The sequence below is a fragment of the Ambystoma mexicanum genome, chromosome 1q, assembly GCF_040938575.1.
Source record: "Ambystoma mexicanum isolate Mex_15411 chromosome 1q, UKY_AmexF1_1, whole genome shotgun sequence".
NCBI lineage: Eukaryota > Metazoa > Chordata > Amphibia > Caudata > Ambystomatidae > Ambystoma > Ambystoma mexicanum.
The window spans coordinates 1,277,035,303-1,277,058,402 of record NC_090922.1 but is presented as its reverse complement, the minus strand read 5'-3'; the positions used below and the strand labels follow the sequence as shown (position 1 = coordinate 1,277,058,402).

At 44.1% G+C, this 23,100-nt stretch overlaps 1 protein-coding gene across 1 annotated transcript in view; it reads right to left on the bottom strand.

The window, feature by feature from the left end:
• Positions 1–23,100, bottom strand: part of C8B (complement C8 beta chain) — a 457,407-nt gene that overhangs the window by 320,480 nt on the left and 113,827 nt on the right. The window contains exon 5 of the mRNA XM_069642105.1: positions 3,020–3,152. Within this exon, the coding sequence (XP_069498206.1) occupies positions 3,020–3,152 (133 nt within the window). The remainder of the gene's footprint in view (positions 1–3,019; positions 3,153–23,100) is intronic.

Genomic DNA, 23,100 nt, shown 5'->3' with positions numbered 1-23,100 from the left:
CGCAATACAACAATCCTCTATGATCACAATGGGATGACCAGTGACTTTATTTGTGGAACATGCAGTGTTTGCTATTTTAGAAGGATCCAAATCAACCCTCACCACACAGTGTCTGGCTACAAGGTCATATTGTCCAACTCTTCCATTCATATTGTCAGGTGCTGCACAGTGAACCCAACCCCCTTCACTGCAGTACCTATACAACCAGGTGAGGTAGTGCACAATAGAAACAATGAGAAAGTATGGGTGAATACATCCACAATTCATGAATATGAGGAAGATATGATCAAGCAATTGCAGCACACACTTGCATTTGCATAGCAAAAACTGGAAAGAGCAGCTGGGGGTGCCAAATCATATTATGACAGGAAGTTATCTGTTAGGCAGAATGAAATTGGTGACCAGGTCTATAAATTCAACATCAGAAAAGGCAAGAGTAGGCATGCCAAGTTTATGGCATCCTGGCATGGTCAATTCCAAATTGTGGACAAGGTTTTGCCTGTAGACTACAGAATAATGATAAAGGAAGGTGATCTGGATGTGCAACAGTTTGTCCATGTGAATCAAATAAAGCTATTTCACCTGAATCCCGAAAAGTTGGAGCAGTCTGAAGAAACCAGTAGGGAGTGAGAGGTGTAACAGTCACATTAGAATTGAGGTAAGTCAATAAGGTGAGTACCTCATAGAAGGGGTAAAAAGGGTTCATTGGAGCAGATAAGTAGGTGTGTTGGGTGTGGTGTGCCTGAAGGGATGAATGAAAGTAAGGGTATGAATGGAAAGTAGAAGATACTAAAAATAAATGTGTAATATAGTCAATAGATGAACATAAGAAAATAATGTTAAGGTTCTAGACAACGGGAGAAGAAAGGAAATCCTAAAGGAAAATGTATTATGGCTTAGTAATTAACATGTATGTCTCTCCCTTCTGGTTTAGATTGCCTAATTCGTTTTCCTTCATCAGTGTTCAGTGGAGTACCCTGGATGGAGTGGAGTCCTCTGGATGAGGAGAAAGGTCGAAGGAGACTGGCAGACGTGAAGGAGAGGACTGGGGTATGAGATGAAAGTGTGCACTTGTGTTGTGATGTACATAGTGACATGGACACACGTCTCTCTGGCAAATAGACAAACTATGTTCAAGCCAGTGCCAGTATTAGGCCTTGAATGAAAAATGCTACTTCCAAATCCCAAAAGATGCCAAATCCATTCTAAATAGTTTCTAATTTTGATCACTACTTTGTTTCTAAACATTCACTATACTTTTCACATTATCAGTTTTTCTCTATTTTCATCTTTTTAATGTTCTTCCCTTAACCTATGGACAATCTTTTCCAAATGATTGATTTGACACAATTGTTTAGACTTCAATAATAAGCAAAACACCTACTCATATTGTTACATGAAGCTCACATGGTTTGATGACATGACACATTTGTTACATGGGACACATGATTTCCAGTAAGTTGGTGCTTCTGCAGTGTCCCCATGTTTAAGCAGTATCATTTGCAGAAGAAGGGGAGAGATGTAAATTGCGGTACCGTTATTAGCTCTAAAGTCCCTTAACGGGTCCCGTCCTTAACGCTTGGTAAAACTAGGCGTTAAGTAAGGAACCCGCTAAGGAAACTCAGAATAGGGCGCAAAGGGATTACCGGCAGCAGTGTCCTTACCGGTGCCCGGTATCCCTTTGCGCCTAACTCGGAATGAGGCCCAGTTTCCTGAAGAGTCTGTCTGCTGGAAGATGGGGCTGCTGTTGAAAGGAGCTCATGCTGCAGACAGGTCAGAAGGGCTGGGTTACCAAAGTCTCAAGTGAAGTGGGGTTAGTATTAATAGGGACAAAATTAGCTGAAACTCTCTTGCAGGGGTGATTTGACCAGGTCAAACCGACCCAAAAGGCATAATTCCCTTTATTCATAAGGTACCCACAGTGAAGGTCACTGTTGAATCAAATGTGGTTATGGGAATGGTTCTGCTATGCAGGAGATTCCATTTGATCTAATCGCATACTAACCCGACTTTAGCTAAGGACAAGGGGTAAATGAGAATTGAAGCTGTATCTATAGTGCATTTGCGTTCATATATAAAGTGCCTGATAGGGCATCTCCTAATCTCATCCCTAACTTAGTAACAAGCAGAGTTGGGCATAACTAAGGGCGTGTTATACTCATTATTAATGAATGTCAGGTAGGGTTTCTCAGAACAAACGGGCATTCCATGTGTTTTGAAATGTGATTCAATTTCAGTGTACATTTTTGACATATTTTGTTTTCTCGCCTATAACCAATGCCTATGAAAGTGTTAGTGATTTTGCAAACATCTAAATGTTTTCCTATAAAAGAGTACAGTGCTGATCATGTGTGGTGGTTTGCTGTTGCACGGCCTGTTCAATTTACAGTGTTACACACATCTGGTGTGTGCCTGGCAGAGTAGTAGGCCTATTGGTGTCTAGACTAGCCTGGGAGAAAAAAGAAAGTGGCATGGAATATATCTAAAACCACTGAAGGCTATATTTGTGTCCTTGCTGAAGTTGATTTGCTAAATAACAATGTTTGTTCTGGTAATTATAGAACACCTATCCTGTATGAATTTAGAGAAAAATAATGTTCTAGAAATATATGGCATGTTTAGGATTTATAACGGAACATAACATCCATTTCTTCACACCCAGTGGGCTTCTTGGGACTCTAGACATATAATACATGCTTATTATTACTTAGTTATCAATAGTCATGTATAATAGTGCTTGAAAATATTTAATTTGCTTTTGAGGATTTTCTTTGATGGCATGAGAATTCTGTAGCTAGGTCATTCATGTGATTTGCATTTGACAATTCACATGTGTTTCTCTTTTTGCCGAATGATTCTTTAACACTGTGAACAATTGAACAGTTTTGTCCATTGATAGTGATTATATGATTATATCATTTGGGTTTTAAAAAGACAACATATCAAGTATTACACTGATATTGAAACATCATTAAAATAGCATGGACCTCGCCATACACCATCACTCAGTAATACTTACTTCTGGCAAGTAGCTGTCTACGTTGTAGGGCTTTCTAAATCTTGTGTCAATGATATAATTTGGTGAACACCCACCAGCATAGTATCTGTGATCTAAAACTAAGCCTTCAAAATCATTTGTGAATATATTCAATCTGAAAAGACAGAATAAATTGCAATTATTTCCAATCGTTTTGCAAGGCAAATGTCTACTGTAAATCACAGTTATTTTTTACATTTTATTTTTGTATTGTGACATGTTTTACATGAAACCGTACACAAAGCATGAACAAATAACAATCACATTAAAACTAAAATGAATAAGAAGTACAAATACACTCATTACGAAACTTCGACAGCTTTCAAAAAGTTAACAAGAGTGATAATCAGAAATACATTTTCATCCCACATTGATCTTGACCAAAACAGTTCATTTGATTAATTAGCCTAACACTGTCTAGTTCTTTTGAGTACACAGTAGATTGAATCATGGCAAGGGTCTGACAGTCCAAAACTCAATGTCTAAACATTTTTAACCTATCAGTTGATCTACAAAGAAGGCATTTTAAAGAAAACTCCTCAGAAAACACAGCCTTCCTATTTTGGGTTTTTTCTCTTGTATGATTTAGGTTGAATTTAAAGCATAAATATATGTGACAGAGCTTATTACAAGGAAACCATTCAAGTCCCAGGAGGATAGCTCAGTGGCAACGTGTTCGCCTTGGGAACAAGACCACATGAAGCAACACAGGTTCGATCCCCGGGTCCGCACTTAGAAACCTCTTGGTATTAAGCGTGTTATAAATACGCAACTAAGACCTATTCCTGTAACAGCACCTTGATGCCCCCGTGCTGTGTGAGCACTTTAAAGATGCAAATAAATAAAATAAATAAATAAAAAGTACAATGCCAAACTATCCTTTTTTGCAGGAAACCTAGTATATTCGGAGTATATTCGGAGAATGTGGAGTAGGACGTGGAGTAGGACGTGAGAGCCTCTAAAGTCAATCTCCAATCCTCGCTGAATAGCTTGGATTTCATTATGTCTGGAAGAAACTGTAGCTCCTCTTCCGATGAACCAATCCGCTCTACAAGATGTGCATCTGATTTTTTTTATGTATTAGTAGATCTGACAGAGGATCCACTCAACATCGGTTGTAGGTCTATGTAGATGGAATTCCCAGGAGGAGACAAAAACATGATCATTTAAGAGCAGCCTCCATTAATGACAGTCCTGCAGCGATATTAAATCCAACTCATGGTTTATGATGGGGATAGGTGTAGACGATGACAGCCCCAGAACAGTCTTCCATATCTGCTCCTGCAAAGAGTCGAGATAGGAGCGCAACTCCACAAAGCAGATATCAAGGTCATACAGTAGGTTTGGCTCATTTTACCAAAGTAGTATTTCACGAGCGGGAGAAGAGAGCATCTGTACAATTTCACAAAGAGGACCTTCATGTGGGACAACTAAGTTAAAAGTTTGACTTCCAGCAATGGCTTTCACATTTCCAAGGATGAAGTATGTGACTGATTGTAACCCAGGTGGCATAAAGATGCTACCACCTCTACTCTTTCCTCCCCTAGAGATCAACACATAGTTTTAACTTTCTTGTTGTTAGAAAAAATGACCACCTTTGATTTAGGGCCACAATGTGGTTCCTTAGAGTGTCAGAGTAAAAAATATACAGTTTTTCTTGGCGACGCCACAGAGTTCTATGAAATAATATGATGTTGTACGTGAAAGCTAACCAATGGATCCTTAAGGGGCCTAATTTTACCGGGACCACCTCATTGGACTGCAACAACTCCTTGATGTCACTAAGAAAGATGTTGAAGAGTGTGGGGGCCAACGTACAGCCTTGTATGAAGCCGAGATTTACCGGGATTGATGCAAAACAGCCCCTTCCTGATTTAAACAGATGTTTAAAGTCGACTTTCAATGCAGAAGGGCAGTCAATTGAACCAATTTTGATGGCACATTGTATTTTAACAATTTGGTCCACAAATGTTCTCGACCAACAAAATCGAACGGTGAAGACATATCTAGCGATGCCATACACACATTCCCAGCATGGTTGTGTTTAACATTCTGTAGAACGTAGGTCAGAAGGGTAGCATTTAAGGAAGTGTCCATATTTTGCATAAAACCGATCTGGAAATGATAAAGAATGGAAGATCTCTTAGCAAAAGGATTGCAACAACATTGCTCACAGAGTCAATCAAGACGATAGGCCTATAGTCGTATGGAGTGAACAGGTCTCCCTTTTTATGAATTTGAATAATTATCTGAGACCAAGAGGAAGGAGCAATTGTGTTTTGTAGATTTTATCAAAGTGAGGTGTCAACAATCGTGCCGAAGCCCAGAGATTCTTTTAAAAAAAATAAGGAGGGAGTCCATCTGGTCCGCGGGCTCTGGATGGTTTCAACTGGTTTATGGCCCATGCAATGTCCTCAATAATCCAATAACAATGACCAGAACTAACCAGGCCTCTAGTAGGACCTGGAAAATTTGAAAAGGATATGGGCATACTAAATTTGTTGGTATAGAAGCTAATCCAGGAACATTCTTGAATAGTACCCCAGTCTTGTGAGGAAAAGGGGAGAAGTTGTTAATTCAAGCCCAACATTGTCTGTTATCAGATTTTATCAGCAGTCTCCGAATGGTCTGATTATCTTTCAAGTACAAATCGTGTTTTAAAGATTTAACAAAGTTCTTATGATGTTGACAAATATGTTTTTTCTAAAATAGATATACATGAGGAGAAACACTTCTACCCTTCAAGACCCTAAGACTTTTATGTCTTTCACTCTTGAAGACCATAATTCTTGCATCAAAGTAATGTGGGAAGATTTTTAAAGCATAATCTTTATCTTCAAACAATAGTTTCCTAATCCAATTAATTATACGTGCATCCAGGGTTGACAACCTATCGTCTGAAAGAGTCCATAGGTACCCAGGGAATCTTGAGGATCACAGATGTCTAAAGGAGATCCTACACCCTCAAACAGAATATTCACAAACATTTTATACAAACTATTGTCCCAACGGCATGTTAAGCTTCTCCTGTCGCATAGTACTGGAAACAACTCTGGACGGACTACATTATTAGCAACTGTCCATTGCAGAGTAAACTGCAATGGACAGTATCAAATGATTGCCTATGCAAGGGTCATAAATATTCATTTTGCCACAGTTAAATTTCAAAGTAGATGAAACAAAGAAGTGATGAAGCCAGGAATTATTCATGCCCCTGCACCAGGTAAACATGTGGCCATGTTGGACAAAGACCCTTCAAGTTGTACAAAATCCCATTGGGACATAAAGGAATCCCAAATGATACCCCACATATGATTGTTTTTGGGGATAGAAGGTGAACAGGAGGCACTGTTGTATCTAAAACCCTCTGCGCAGTTGGCATTGCAGTCCTCTCCCACTTTCGTAGCATGAGGGTAGCCCTCCATTAACCACGTCTCAAATACATGTGTCAAGATAGTGATAAAAATTGATAGAACATTTGGTTGGGTTCCAGTAAACATTGAACAATAAAAGTTCTGAATTGGTATCAGGAAAGCTAGAACGAACCACCAAAATCGCCTCAGAGGCAAACTATACATAAGAAGTAACATATAAATTGGTATCAATACCAATTATCAGGCCCCGTTTGGACGACCCAGTCCTGAGCAGGTGGCCGATAAGGTGTAGGTAGATTAACCCTCCAGATCACAATTAGCAGTAAACATGGTTTCCTGGATAAATAGAATTTAAAATAGCTTAGATACATGGATCCCTCCCAAAGTTTATTGAAATTTGTGTAGCCACAAGCATTCCAAGATAGAACCTTAGTACCAATTCGGGTTAGGGTTGATTCAGGCTCTGGTTTAAGGTTGCACAGGTATGCAGACTCTAACCAAACATTTATATCTTTAAACTTGGAAATGAGAGGAACATTAGCTGGAAGGAAGGATGATAATCAAGGGACACTGTTATTAAACAATTCTGCCTACGTTGGTGTTGTCGAGGAGAACAACAAAAACAAATTGGCAATATTCTGTGAGGGTATTTCAGATAAGTCATAACTCCAGGAGGGTAGATTGCCCCACTGCCCCCCGCACAAATTTGCCACAATCTCAGAGTGACAATATGAAACCATGCGATTATTATTCTTCAAGGGTTGGAAAATGAAATCTATATCCTCCAAGTGTAGGGACCTTAATGGTGGTATCAATTGAACCATAGATCTATTTAGTCTTATCAAACCATGCAGTTTGGCATTAACCTACCAACCTATAATCTTAGAGGGGCATGGATCACTTAGGTCTATAGTTAGAGACTTAGGTTCTATAGTTGGCTGGGGCACCAAAGAAGTGGACAAAACTGATGGTAAAATAGAAACGCCTGAAGAATTAACAGGAGGATTAGTGCTGGCCAAATTGAAGGATCCTGAATCTTGATTGGGTACGTCTGAGGCAGAAGATATCACTTGTGTACAGGCACGTTATGAATGCCTTATCATATCATATCATATCATATCAAGAGTGCCCTTCCAATAGGCTGGCTGCAAAAATAAGTAATTTTGGACTGTTGACCACTTCGAAGTACCTGAATAGGTGTTAATGTCTTAAGGGAAACCTGTGGAAGAGAGGACCTTTAGATCCTCTTTGGATTCTAATCCCAAAGACAAACCTCAGTAGATGGAGGATCTGTGCCTGTATCTCTGCACCACTGCATTGGGCTGGTAGCCCGCCTTAATGGCAGCAACAGCAGAGGTAATCGGGTTACCAGAGTCATGGCTCAGGTGCATTCCGCCCGTTCAAATATTGGGAGAGTTTTAAAAAAACAACCTCCCTCGATGATGTTCGCTGTGGATTTAAGCCAATGATAGTATCCATTAAGGGCATTTGTCTAAGATGTTTTGTGAAGGAGTTACAAGATTTGCATTTAGGAGAGGGCTGATTTTTTGATTTATTTCTCTTATTGTGTTTTTTCTTCCTTTGATTTGTATACAAACAGTTGTTAATAGGAGGTAAAGGAGGCTCTTCCAGAACTGTGCTAATCTCCTCCACTCTTATAGTGGTCTGCAGGGATTCATAAAGCCCAGGGGGCACACTAAGCCATGTAATGCATTCAACATGGGGTGTGGGAGTATTGGGGGTAGTGGAATTATTAGAGGTCTGGGTGACATCTAACTTGTCGCAACAATTTTCAACCACCTGAATGTTGCTACCAACAGATCCCTCTGATCGAAGGTCTTTGGGGTAGGTAGTAGTAGTTTCTCAGGTGCACACACAGTTCCAGGAGGAGCAGAAAAAGTATTCGATGGATCTAGGGGTTGAACCTGCTGCAGGGAAGTCTGGCGAAAGTTAAGTGTAGCCTCATCCGGCAACGAATGAGATGACGAAGAAGGCATCAGGGAATGATGAATCAATGCAGCCGACCCCACACCAGCCGACATAAGGGGAATGTCGGAGGTGTCCCCAGTAAGACAACTTGCCAGCTGAGACTTGCTGTGCAAACCCTTTGCCATAGAATGGACAAAACGGGCTAACCGAAGCCAAGCATAAGCAGCCCCTTAAAGCGCCAAACAGTACTTAAGAAGTGAAATGCCACTTGCAGCACAGGAGCTGAGAGCGGAGTGCAGTTGTAATTACCAAGACGGAATCTACCTACTGACCGACACTCCCGAACTGCCAAACTGCTGCATTCAATTAGCCTCACTTCTCATGTATTCGTGCTGGTAATGGCTTTTTGAAGGCAGCTGCAGATGATGTATGCCGAACGCCAAGCTCCCAGGCCAGAAAAATCATGGTAGAGTGCTCAGTCCACTCTCGTGATATGAGCACAGAAGCACCAGAGTCCTTGCCAAACTGCAGCCTTCACATAGCCTCTCTTCTCCTCACTGCACCTTGCACGCGTATTTTCGCTTATTATGGCTTTTTGAAGGCAGCTGCAGATGTCGTATACCAAGCACCGAGCTCCCAGGCAGAAAAGAATCAATGGTAGAGTGTTCCATCGGCTCTCATAATATGAGCAGAGAAGCACCAGAGAGTCCTTGCCAAACTGGTCCCTTCACTTAGCCTCACTTCACCTCACAGCACCGCGCAGGGTTATGCAAATGCATTTGAATGTTTGTTTCCTTTCACTTAAAAACTTTACTTTATTGACTTTTGGATTTCCAAAGTCCCACGCCCTGTGTTGCAATCTAAAGTGCAAAGTTAATCAAACTCTTCCCTGTGAAGTGGGAGAATGGAAGACCAGGCTCCCGTCCTTCACCTCTCGCGCTTGGCCTAGAGGGTCACGGCCCAGACACCCGCCGCGAGAAGAGTTTGTCCATTTACCAGACGACCAGGTACCCTGGTACAGGAACATACGGATGTGTCCATCTGCCTGCCCAGCAGCCCACACTGGCCATGCCGACACCTGCGGCTCGGATCAGCTAGACTAAAATCCACACGTCGTTAGAGATGCCATGACGACCTAGACAACGGGAAGCACATCTGTACAAATATACACACTGAACATCTCCACACCAATCTACACGAAGAACATACTCAGTGCTCTGACGTAGGCGACAGGCATATTCACGGACGTGCATCTTTATTATTTTTACATAGGCTTTCAGAATGCAGAAACGCAAGACGCATCATGAACTCATCTATAACGCTTGCTCACGCTTCTCTTGAAACCCGTTACCACCATGAGAGGTATAATGGAAACACGATACTGGTCATGGAAATATATGCTATTATAACCTAAAAGCACCTATGCACCAAACGGACTACTTATGCACCAGGCCCGAGTAGGCCTCAACCAAGAGCTCCCGTGGACATTAACAAAGCAAGAGTCAGGTTGCTGATCCTGCAGAAAGAACCCGGTGGAACAACCAGCCAAGGTCGCAATGTTGCAAACCCACATTCCAAGAACAAATCATCAAAGGCACGATGTTGCAACCTCGCACTCCGCGCCCCAAACGATAAAGTCACGCCGGCAAATTAAACCAGACGCGCAGTAGAAAAAAACAATATTAATTGTACAGAATTCTGCCTCTTTCACGGTCCCTCCCCACGTGACCAAGCCGAACCTGACGAGATGCCAAAACCCAGGACAGAAAAGGCGTCTGGGTCCCTCGCTACGAGACACAGGCCGATACACTTGAAAGGATCAATGGACATCTGCTACAGTGGGAGCGGTCAGCCTTCCACCTATGAATGAATCCTCACATTGTCTGCACGTACCCATATTGAAACATTGTTGCAATCACAGGTACACCGAGAGCTGGGAACAACGGTGGTCCCAGGCTGGGAAGCTCACGAGTGCACCAATCAGAACATGGGGCTCTTATCTCAGACGTCAGTAATATTAGCCAATCCTCAGGAGTCTTCATGTAACAATTCTTATGTATCTAATTGTAGGGACAACCCAGATATACCACCTGACTACACCTTGTCCACTAATATCATTCTCTATATGTGTACTATACTAACCCTACCACTCGAGCAACCAATTAAGAGTGGCGATAGGTTTTTTGTTAACTTTCTGAAGTGACGCAAGTAGCGCGTCATAATGCAGTAAAAAGGGCCTGCGAGCCCCATGATTGTGTGTGTGTCAGGACGAACGCGTGCGCTCCTTGACCCATCCCTGCCGTTTTGTCTAAATAAACAGCAGAGTCACCTTGCTCCTTGTGTGTGTCTCATACTCTATCTCATCTGGGATATACGGGAGGAGTTGGGGCCTCCCTGCCCGGAGGTCTGCGGACGGCCCGGCCGACCCCGGCAGAATTTCCCCCCGACAAGTTGGAGGCACTGCTGAGATCTGTTTAAGATCGACTTTTATTTTTAATTTTTCCAGGCACTCCCGTTGCGAGGAGGCCCGGCGGCGCGGCCCCCTCTGCCGTTGCCCCCTTCTGAGGACTACAGGACCATCGCGGAGCTGCGAGAAGACCGGACAGCGCAATCCGGATATTGGCCCTCGGGAGCCGGTTGAGAAGTATCCCGCCCGCGGTCGGCGAGTGTCCAGACGTGGTCCAGACGAGGGGAGGTGGCGAGCAGGGGTGCACGCAGTCGAGCGGCCCTGCATCGAGAGAACTTGGTGAGCATGACACGCACAACAAGCAATGCGAAATTGTGAGGGAGGGGGAGGAAGTAAATAAGGGAGGAGGGAGGTATTGTACAGATGTGCGGCGAAGGTTTAACTGAGGGTTGCCAATGGAATGAATGGTAGCGGACGAGTGCGAGAGCAGTCGGCTAAGTTACACGAAAGAGGGGGGCGGGGCACGAAAACATCACGTGCAGCCGCTCGTAAGACACTGATGGCCTAGATTGCGACTACGTGTGAGGGTGGGTGTGTGTGGTTTCCTACGATTTGACATTTATTGATCAATGAGTAGATGAGGTTCCCTATTGTTCGAGCAAGAAACTCGATAGGTAGATGACGTTTCCCTGTGGACGGTAGCTAGTTACATAGTTTCCCAAAACGTAAGATAATTGGCTGGTTAAGCCCTCCTGTTGAGGGGCGTATCACACGCGAGGCGACGCAGCGTGCGCAGTCCGGTTATATTATTGATGAGATTACCTTGTTCCAGGAGAGACAGGAAGACAGCTGTAGGGTTAGCGGGGTAGATTGCAAGTGTATTTTGAACTTAAAGAACATAACAAGAATGTACCAGTAGCTCGAAGAAATCGGTGACGTCACCAGTAGGGATTTAATAAGATATCGCGAGCATAAGAAACTTTGGGATTGAGAGTGGTGGGGAAGAGAAACATGACAAAGGAGCGGATACGGAGATAAACGATAAACGAGTGGATCGAAAGAGGAGAAGGGGCGTGGCTGCACACGGAGAACGCACGGAGAACGCCGGCCACGGCAAGTGTAAAAGGGGGAGGAGAACGGAGAAACAGGACGACTGTATAAGATCGTCGTAAGGGGTACGCAGCCGCGGGGGGCTGCGTGCGCTTCGGCCGCAGGGGGCCGTAGGGGAAGGAATATAATCTAACATCATACATATATACATATATATTTGTTTTATTATTATTATTTTTTATTTTTATTTTTATTTTTTATTATTAGTATTGCATAATTTGTCAAAGGATTGTCGTAAGTCCCCACATTTGCGGGGCAAGGTAAGCAATATAAGGTTGTATATTGTAAACTGCTAGTAAAGGGAAGGGTCACAAGGGGAGTGCCATTATGTCATACGGGAGAGGGTCGGGAGGGTGGGGGAATACCCTCACTACCCCACTACAACACATATGCACCACACTGCCACCACATAGGGAGAAATTAATTAAGTACAGCATAGAGTGGACCCAGGGGACGGACAACAAAATGTTAACACCATGGCCGCCTAATGGTAGTTTCGATCCATATGCCCAACATTCACTATTAAACCATCTGCACAATACGTACAAGGGGAAGAAGTTGGCAAACCATGTGGAAGTGTTTAACTTATGGAGGATGTTCCAGGGGTCCCGACCAGGACCAAATGGAATGTTCACTATGGGGGAAACACCGGAAGAAAAGGAGATTAAGAAAGAAGGAACGGATGGGGAAAAGGGGTGTGAAAGGACAAAGAATACGGGGAATGAAGGACAGGGAGGAGAAAAGATTGATAAATCAAACGACATAAAAAAGGAACCGAACAATGAGATACCCATAACACCGGGAGTGAAAACAGAGGGAGGAGGGTTGTACCCTTTAAGAGAATTAGGAGAAATAGAAGGACAGTTCAGGGCGGCTGAAGGATACTCGAACCCGGCATACAGCCCTCCACCATATGTGGCTCATAGGAAGATACCAATGGGGGAAGGGAGGATTGGAGAAGAGCAGACTGTAGAGATAGGAAACGATGAGTGGGTAGCTGCACAGATATTATTGAAATTACGAGGCTCACTAACTGGAGAAGAAAGGGAGGCGGTAAAGAGAACAAACGAGGATAGTGCCAGAGAGAGTGAAATGAGGGGAGAGGAGCTACTACGGCAGAAGGAAGAGATTTTGGAGGAAAGATTAGCAAAACTAAGGGATGAGCAGAATGAATTGATCAAACAACTTGAGAGGGAGGAAAGAGAGAGAGTGAGGAAAAGGAAAGAAGGTAAGAACGAATTGGAAAAATTAAGGGAACGAAATGAGGAGCAAAAGAGAGAAGCTGAAAGGGTAAAAGCAGCAGCAGATAGGGTATCAAGAGTAGTACTGAGAGAGAAGAAGAAGGAAGAAGAAGAAAAGGAAAAGGAAATGGAAATATGGAGGAGGAGGGTACTATCAGAGACAGCTAAGAAATATGAAGAGGGGAAGGTAATAGAGAGTATAGTAGAAAGAGAAAGGGTGAAATGGGAAAGGAAGAAAGAGGATGAAAGAATATTGGAACAGATGAGCAACGAAGTAATGGAGGAATTGAAAAGGAAAAGGGAGGAAAATAGTAGGGAAATGGAGGAGAGAAGTGAAGGGGGAAGAGAAGGGAGGAGTAGGGAGAGTGAAAGATGGGGAGATGTATATAAAAGTAGAGAGGTAGCAACAACATCAGCACTAGGGGGAACAGTTGGTAACAACGAAAGGGGAGAAAGAGACCTAATAGACTTAAAAACAGTAACAATAAAAGGAAAAAAGGCAGAGTGGGGGGTGCCATTTATGAATGACTTTTGCAGTGAGGAGGAAGAAGGAGTGGAGAAGGATGGAAGAAAGAGTGAAAGGGAAAGCTTAGATAAGCTATACCTCACTAGAACAAACATAGATTCGCCCTGGATGAGTAGAAGATGGGAGGAGCTGGAGAGAAGTAAGGAGGGAGTGAAAAGAATAGGGGAAACACAAACCCATGAAACCACGCCACCCACATCCCCATCACGCCCTCCCACGTCACACCCTACATGTTCAACCACCGCACGCTCACTGCACAGAATAAAGCTCGCGCCCTTCATGAACGAACTTACACCTTATGCATGTCGGCTTAGGGACCTCCCTAGTCGCAGGCAAGACAGACAAATAAACATACCCATATTGAACACAGGAATTGACGAAAAAAGGGGAAAGGAAGAAGAGGGAGATAGGAGCAGAGGTAGTAAGGAAGAATTTGAAGTAGTAAAGGAAACGGGGGAAGAGGAGGGGTGTGAAGACTCAATATTATGGAGCATAAAGGGTGACACAAGACAGAATTTAATGCCACTGTTGGAGAGAGGAGGGGTTAGACCACAGTATGTACCTTGGAAACATACGGATAAAGAAAATATAAAATGTAGGCTCCCATCACTAAGTGGAGGTGCGGGTAAGTGGATATATGAAATGGAAAAACACACCGCAGGACAGAAACTAGCAGTAGGAGATGTGAAGGGCCTGTTAATATCAATATTAGGGGATAGAGCGGATGACATTTGGAAAAGAGCGGGATTCCATGGGGTAACAATAACGAACACATCGCATGATGGGGCACCATTTGCAAACTGCAGACATGCGCTATGGCAGGCACTGAGAGTGCAGTACCCAGATACATCAGACATAGGAGCCATTACTTCCCGTAAGATGGGTGAAAATGAGGATCCTGTTGATTATATCCAGGATATTCAAGAGAAGTGGCGCATGGAAACTAGAGAACAATGGGACAAAACACCAGCCATATTTTATCATATACTAGTACAAGGGCTCCCAGAAGGAGTTCAGAAACAACTAAAGAAAGTAGTGGGGATGGAAGCAAAACCATGGCCAGAAATACAACTGACTATAGTACATCACTGCAGGACATGGCAAGGAAAAATGAAACAAAAGGAAGAGGACAGGAAAACAGAAGAGGCCAAACTAGTACAGAAAAAACTTACTAAATACACAATGGAAGGGGCACTAATAACTACGCCCACACCAGTGGCCCAAAGCCCAACGCAAGTAGTGGCTGCACAAGATCCCGCTCAAATAGCGCCTCCACAAGGTGTAATACAGCAAGTGCCGCCTCTGCAATTACACGCACCAAACATGGGAGGAGGGTACCCAATGCAAGGAACTGGGTATTACAGTTATAACAGAGGGAGAGGAGGGTTTATGAGGGGGAGAGGATACGGATATAATACCCAACAACAGGCTGGGGGACTTAGAAATTACTACCCCACAGGGCAACCCGTATACCAGGACAACACAGGGAGCTTCCCATGGCAAAGCAGGGAACCACCCGTGTGTTGGAGCTGCGGACTATTAGGACACATGTCACGTACATGTAGGGTCAGGCCAGGAACACCAGCATGGAATGAACAAGCACAACCTAGGACCTCACAAGAACAGCAGGGCATACAACGACAGCAGATGTCACAACAAGGGAGTGACCCACAACAACAAACAACACAACAGCCACAAACCTATTCACTGCCACAACAACAAATAACACAGCAACTGCCACCGCCACAACAACAAGTAGCGTTAATACACCCACCACCCCAAACTCAACAAACGCAATTGGGTAGGGTGACGGTGTTGGGACACAACCCTTACACAGGGAATGGCCAATCATTGTACCCCCAATAGGTCAGCCCACAGACGGCCTTGGTGTGTCCCATCCTGTCAGTAACACCTAATAGTGCGGAGGAACCACGCATAGAGGTAACGATAGGTGACAAAAAATTATCATTCCTTGTTGACACCGGGGCAACCCGGTCTTGCATAAGGGAAGGTAAATTTAAGATGTCAGGCGAAGCCATGAACACCCAAGGATTTTCTGGGGCTAAAGGGTTGGTTCCATTTACTGATAACGTTCCCTTATCTATTGGAGATTATGATCTGTCAGTTCCACTTTTGTATTATAGTGCCTCACCAGTAAATATACTGGGGAGAGACATAATGAACAGGTTGAATATGACGATCTCCTTTACAGAGGATGGCATAATTTGCTCTACTCCAGGGATTAACATGCTCGCAGCACGACAGATTTTGCAAGCATACTGTGGACAGACAGCGATTAGGGCGGAGCCAGTAGATGGCGAGCTATTCCAGTATGGCACAGACATGGCATTTGCATGGATGCCAGGGATAGAAGGGAAAATATGGAGGAGGCCAGCAGCCTATCTGTTCCGACCAGAAACACCAGTTAATGAACTGGAAGGGAAGGTGTTTGTAATGGACATTGAGAGCATTATTGCAACAGCTGATTATGTTGCTGTGCACGCCCAAGATAAAGAAGGGAGAGCATGGAGGGCGGTGATAGCACTAGCAGAAGGATGTAGGCTGACCCAGGTGTCAGATGAAGAGCTGTTCTCAGAAGAAAAGGAGGAAGATGAAATGGTGTTCATGATGAGTGTAGAAATATGGCTACGAGTGGCTCACAAACAAGTAGCACAGAAAATTGCAATGGCACTTGAGGCACCCGCAGGCACCCCAGTCCCATTTTTTAAGGAGGATATGTCAAAGGTGCCCAAATCATTATGGACTATTAGCCCTTATGACGTGGGATGCATAAAAAGCATAGGGGGTGTAAGGATACAATTGAAAAAAGGTGCCATACTACCAAGAGTGAAACAGTACCCATTGTCAAAAGAGGCAGATGAGGGCATATATGAAACCATAACGGCCCTTATAAACAATGGCATATTGGTCCCCTCAGAATCACCATGTAACACAGCTGTGTACCCGGTGCGCAAGGCTAAAGGGGGGTCTTGGCGCTTCATACAGGACCTCAGACCCTTGAACAACATAGTAGAAGCAGAGTATCCAGTAACAGAAAACCCGGCCACAATATTGTGTGGCATTCCAGCAGAAGTATCACGATTTACAGTGATTGACCTTAAAAATGCTTTTTTCTCAATACCATTACACCCAGACTCACAAGATTTGACAAGCTTCACTTACCGAAATACAAAGTGGAAACATACCAGATTACCACAGGGGTATTGTGAATCACCCTCAATTTTCAATAGAGTAATACAGATGGATTTGGGTAACATTGAGGTGGAAAGCACCGTGTTACAGTATGTGGATGACATAATAATTTGCAGTACAAACGAAAGTAAATGTAGAGAGGACTCCTTAAAAATGTTGACAATATTGGCTGAAAAGGGGTACAATGTAGACATGGAAAAGATACAATACTGTCAGGAACAGGTACTTTACATTGGCCAACTGATATCCCAACATGGAAGAAGGATTGCACCACAAAGAGCACAGGCCATCTCAAGCACTCCCGTGCCACAGACTGTGAGAGAACTGCAGCAATTTCTGGGGCTGTGCAACTACTGTACAGCATGGGTATTTGATTACAGCTCATACATAGGACCCCTGCTTGAGGGTTTGAAGGAAGCAAATAAAGGGGAGAAAAAGTTGGGATGGACTATGGAAATGAGGGAGGCATTTGACGAATTGAAAGACGCGATATCAACTGCTTCAGTACTGGCATCCCCAGACTATGAGCGACGCTTTTTTATATTTTCACATTGCGACTCAGCAGTGATGAAAGCAGTATTGGCACAAAAAACGAGCATGGGCTATAAACCACTAGCATTTTACAGCGGGCACTTAGACCCTGTGATGTTAGGCCACTTCCCTTGTGAACAAGGTCTTGCTGCAGCTGCTTTTGCAGTAGAAAAAGCATCAGCAATAACTATGGGGTGTCCAACTACACTGTTTGTGGAACATGCACTATTTGCAATATTGAATAAACCTAAGTCCACACTAACGACACAGAGGGCATCAGGTTATGAGATTATTTTGTCTAAAGCTGAACTAGCAATTGTTAGATGTAGCACGGTTAACCCTGCAAGATTCCTAGCAGAAGTAATTGAAGAGGGAGATTACGCCCACGACTGCACCCAAATAACTAAAATGTACTCATGTACTAGAAAAGTTGAAGAAAACGCACTAGAGGGAGGTGGGCTTTTGTTTATTGATGGGTCATCAACTATTGATCAAGGAGATGGGATACGAAGGACTGGGGCAGCAGTAGTAAAAATGATGGAGGCGCCGGTGTGTGTGGCTATGAAGTGTGTACAACTACCACAGCATTACTCTGCTCAAGCCGCGGAACTGGTTGCACTAATATTGGCATTAAAGGAAAGTTTTAATAAAAGAGTAACCATATATTCCGACAGTGCATATGTTACATCCACTGTCCACTCAGGGTTATCAAAATGGAGAAGAAGAGGGTTTAGGAGAGCTGATGGCACTCCAGTACAACATGCCCTCTTGTTGGCTGAACTAATTGAAGTAATAAACGACCCCCAAGAACTAGCCCTAGTCAAATGCACCGCACACACCAATGGTGAAGACTACGTCTCAAAAGGGAATGCAGCAGCAGACGCACATGCGAAATATGCTGCATACTTTGGTGAGATATGGAACCCCACAGACTCACAGAGAGGGAGAGGGAGGGGAATAGCTAGGGAGATGTTAATAAGAGAAGGGTACACCCATCTCCCAGCCACACAGATTATGGAGCTACAAGCGGCTGCACCAATGGCCGAAAAAGAAGTATGGGTGAAAAGAGGATGTACAATGTCACCAACCGACGCACTATGGCGCCAGGGTGGCACTGGGAAAGTTGTAATACCGTTAGCACTGTTAAATACCGCCCTGAGCCAATTACATCACCCTGCCCATACAGGCAAGGAAATAATAGCAGCACGAATTAGAGAAGATTGGTTTTGTCCTGAATTAAACTCCCATGTGTCAAATTTTATCAGCAAGTGCCTCACATGTCAACAGTTTACGGCCGGTCATACTCTAAAAGTGATAAGAGGTACCATACCCCGGCCAGAAGGACCTTTTCGGCACCTTCACATTGACTATGTTGATATGATCAACATATGTCAAGGTAATAGGTATATGATTGTAGTAGTATGCCCATTTTCGAGGTGGATTGAAGCAGGGCCCTGTTCACACCCTGATGCGTTTAGAGCAGCCAAATTCAAAGTAAGGGAGGTTTTCCCCAGGTGGGGAGTGTGCGAGGTGTTAAGATCAGACAACGGCCCACATTTCGCAAACGAAATGTTCCAGCATATCACATCCCTGCTGAACATTAAACACAAATTTGCATGTGCATACCACCCACAGGCTAATGGTGTATGTGAACGCCTGAATGGCTTATTGAAGGAGGCAATTGCAAAAATACAACAAACAACAAAGAAAAGTTGGTTGTATTGCCTTCCGTTAGCTTTATTTGAACTGAGAAATAGGCCAGGGTCCGACCACCACCTCACCCCTCACGAAGTGGTTACTGGACGTCAAATGCGCCTTCCCCTAACCCCAACGTCAAGGGCATTCACAGACCACGAAAGTTCAGCGAGTGTGTTAGGTGATGAAATGTATCAATATGTGTCTTCTTTGATTACTAGTGTCGTGTTTGTGTCTCAACAGCTCGAGCGCACACGGGGCGGGTCTACCAGCAATAAAGAAAAAGGCGCAAGTACAGAATTGGGAAAGGAGAACTTGTGCAAACTTGCCAAAGGTGACCACGTACTACTTCGCAATTTCAATAGAAAGTGGAACGAGAAGAGGTTCACTGGCCCCCATCTGGTAGAGGACGTATCAACAAGAGCAGTAAAACTAAAGGATAAGCGTGCCTGGAACCACGTACATGACGTAAAGATCTTCAAACTGCAGACCCGCCCCAGCGCCAACAACAGGTCCATTGGAAGAACAGCAACAACAGCCCCGACAGCGGAAGAAAGTTCCACCACAGACAACGACCCAATTGTCCCCTCGGAGACGATAACTGACGAAGAAAGGGGTGATCCCCATACTGCCCACCCCATGGTCACCCGCTCAAAGAGTAAAAATACTTCCGCCATCTGAGCGCAAACCCCCCCCCATTGACTCCTAAGTACAGTTGTAACTAAAACTGAAGGACCTTGCTTGCACCAATACACATGTAAACACGTGAATGTTCTCTTTTTTCTCTCGCACATACAGGAACTGCGTAATATTGTATTGTTAAGAAAAGCTAATTAACAAGTTCGGTGTACAGGCGTAGATGGTGCTGCCAGACGATAACTACCCAGAAGAATTGTCACACCAATTTGTATACGAAATAAAAAGGCCAACATACCTAAAAAGGAGAAGGGTACGTGTCTACTACACAGCCTTCCTCCTGGCCATAGAATATTACATGCCCCACCTCCGCCCATACTTGCCGGTCCTAAGAGACCGATCACTTAGAGTAGCGTGGGAGCAGCTCTTCGCCTGGGCACTGAATGACTACTTGATAGGGAGAGCTTAAAGGAAACAAAACTAACATTTAATAACGAGCACTTTTGAGAATTTTTAGGCGGGCAACTTTAACGTCACAAGAATACGCTGCCAGGACTGCAGCAAGGTAAGAGCAAAATGCCGGTGAGATTAGCATATGTAATAAAAATAATAGGGATTTTTATGGTCACCGGGTTCTTGGCTGCCTCTGTCTGGCAGTACAGCTATGCTATCATTTTTATTGCTGCACCCAAACCTAATATACCCCCGTTCCCTGCTGCAACAGGTGTTACGTCAGGTGGTAATAGTAACATTGCACCCAAGCAAAATAGAGTTAAACGCAGCACATACTCAGACAATAAAGGTATTGATAATTATGTACAAGATTCAGCACACGTCGCAAACAACATATGGTACCAGCACATGACCCGCATTGGTAAGCAGACAACTGAGGATAGCTGTTACGTTTGCTCATTAATACCATACGCCATGAGCGCTTCACGAACATTTGTTGCCACAGAAATAGATGAAAAGACGGCACAGTGCATAATATATTTGGCCCTGTTCCAAACGAAAGGAAGATTTCAAGGAACAGTAGTGCACATGACATGGAAAACACGAGACTCATACCCATATGAAAACAACTTCCTCAAGACCTATCTGAGTTATCACAAGACCAGTTTACATGCTGAAGCATTCAGATACATAACAAGTGGCCCTGCAAAAGGAGAAACAAAGAAGGTAACACTGCAGTACCTACCATGTGATTGGTACGCCACTGAAGTTCCGGGTAAACAAGGATGCTGGGAGAGGCCGCTACTGACGATAACAGGAAAGGTGTATCTGGGCAACAGCTGGGAGATAGGAGTGATTGGCAGCAACATGGTAACAAAAGAAACTATCTCAACCATCGAGACACACAATCATCGATGTTGGACGACGTGGATCAAGTATGTACCAATGCTCACGTGGGTAGAAGAAGATGAAGACCCAATAACAATACTACCATTGACGGCGCCCAAAGTATGCTACCAGCATAAAGGAGAGGTGGACGTAGGATATAACACCAATTGTGCAAGCGTGATGGAGTTACCTGAGGGGGGAGCGGAAACAGCAGTAATAATGGACCATTATTGGGCCTGTGGAGAAAAGGCATATCATACACTGCCTCCCCTGTGGAATGGTGTGTGCACAATGGTACACGTCAATGTACCATCACTAGTGGTACCTAAGAAGAATGTCGATGTGGCGAAATTTCCTAAAATGGATGAAGGGGATAAGAGAAGAAAGAGATCTGCACCACTTCAGAAGGAGCAAGAGAACAGGACCAACAGCAATGATACTGTCCTAAATAGGAGAAAAAGACAAGGAGAGCCACTGACAGGAAATTACCTGTGGGGAAGGTCGGAAACGGAACTAACATCAATACCGCCAGAACACAGACTATTCAGCAGAGCAGCAATGTTCTTCTCCTCAATAATACATCCGGGACTGCAGGCATACGCAAACGCAAAATGGCTCCAAATAACCAGATGGGAACTAATGATGACCATCAATTCAACAGTAAATGGGTTCAACGCAATTAAAGAGGAGCTGCGAGCTGTAAGGATGGTAGCACTCCAGAACAGATATGTATTGGACCTTCTCACAGCAATGGAAGGAGGAGTTTGTGCAAAGATAGGACAATCTTGCTGCACGTTCATACCTGCCAACGATGCTGACAATGGTACACTGACAGAAGCAGTTTCACAATTGGCCCAGATGCACTCCAAAATGATGGATGAAAGTAACGGTGTAGACAAGGATAAGAGCTGGTTTTCACTATTATAGTCATGGATGCCATCTTGGCTGTCAGATGGACTGAAAATAATAGTGGGATGTACTATTTTGGCTGGAGCTACTCTGATCATAATTAGGTTTTGGAAGGCCCGGAAGGCACGCACGACTGACGAGTTGCTGGAAATGGTGGGAATGCACCCCTTAATGCCAGCAGATGACGGCCAGCATACAGGTGTGATAATACAAGAGAGGGAGAAGTTGCGCACCCAAATCATCACCAACCATCTAGACCCACCATCAGTGAAGATCGAGAACCCAAGGAACCCCAGGAGCTACATAGGAAGATGGGTATACTGTACTCCTGGAGGAACATGTGAATATATGTATTGGTCATTTGAAGATCATGTAAACCATTATGGACATCTCGGAGGGATAACTAAGATATGGAGGGTAAGAGGAGATAACGAGAAGGATATGTTTGTGGTCGACAAGTCGACCAGAGGGGGGACTGAAGTGGGAGAATGGAAGACCAGGCTCCCGTCCTTCACCTCTCGCGCTTGGCCTAGAGGGTCACGGCCCAGACACCCGCCGCGAGAAGAGTTTGTCCATTTACCAGACGACCAGGTACCCTGGTACAGGAACATACGGATGTGTCCATCTGCCTGCCCAGCAGCCCACACTGGCCATGCCGACACCTGCGGCTCGGATCAGCTAGACTAAAATCCACACGTCGTTAGAGATGCCATGACGACCTAGACAACGGGAAGCACATCTGTACAAATATACACACTGAACATCTCCACACCAATCTACACGAAGAACATACTCAGTGCTCTGACGTAGGCGACAGGCATATTCACGGACGTGCATCTTTATTATTTTTACATAGGCTTTCAGAATGCAGAAACGCAAGACGCATCATGAACTCATCTATAACGCTTGCTCACGCTTCTCTTGAAACCCGTTACCACCATGAGAGGTATAATGGAAACACGATACTGGTCATGGAAATATATGCTATTATAACCTAAAAGCACCTATGCACCAAACGGACTACTTATGCACCAGGCCCGAGTAGGCCTCAACCAAGAGCTCCCGTGGACATTAACAAAGCAAGAGTCAGGTTGCTGATCCTGCAGAAAGAACCCGGTGGAACAACCAGCCAAGGTCGCAATGTTGCAAAC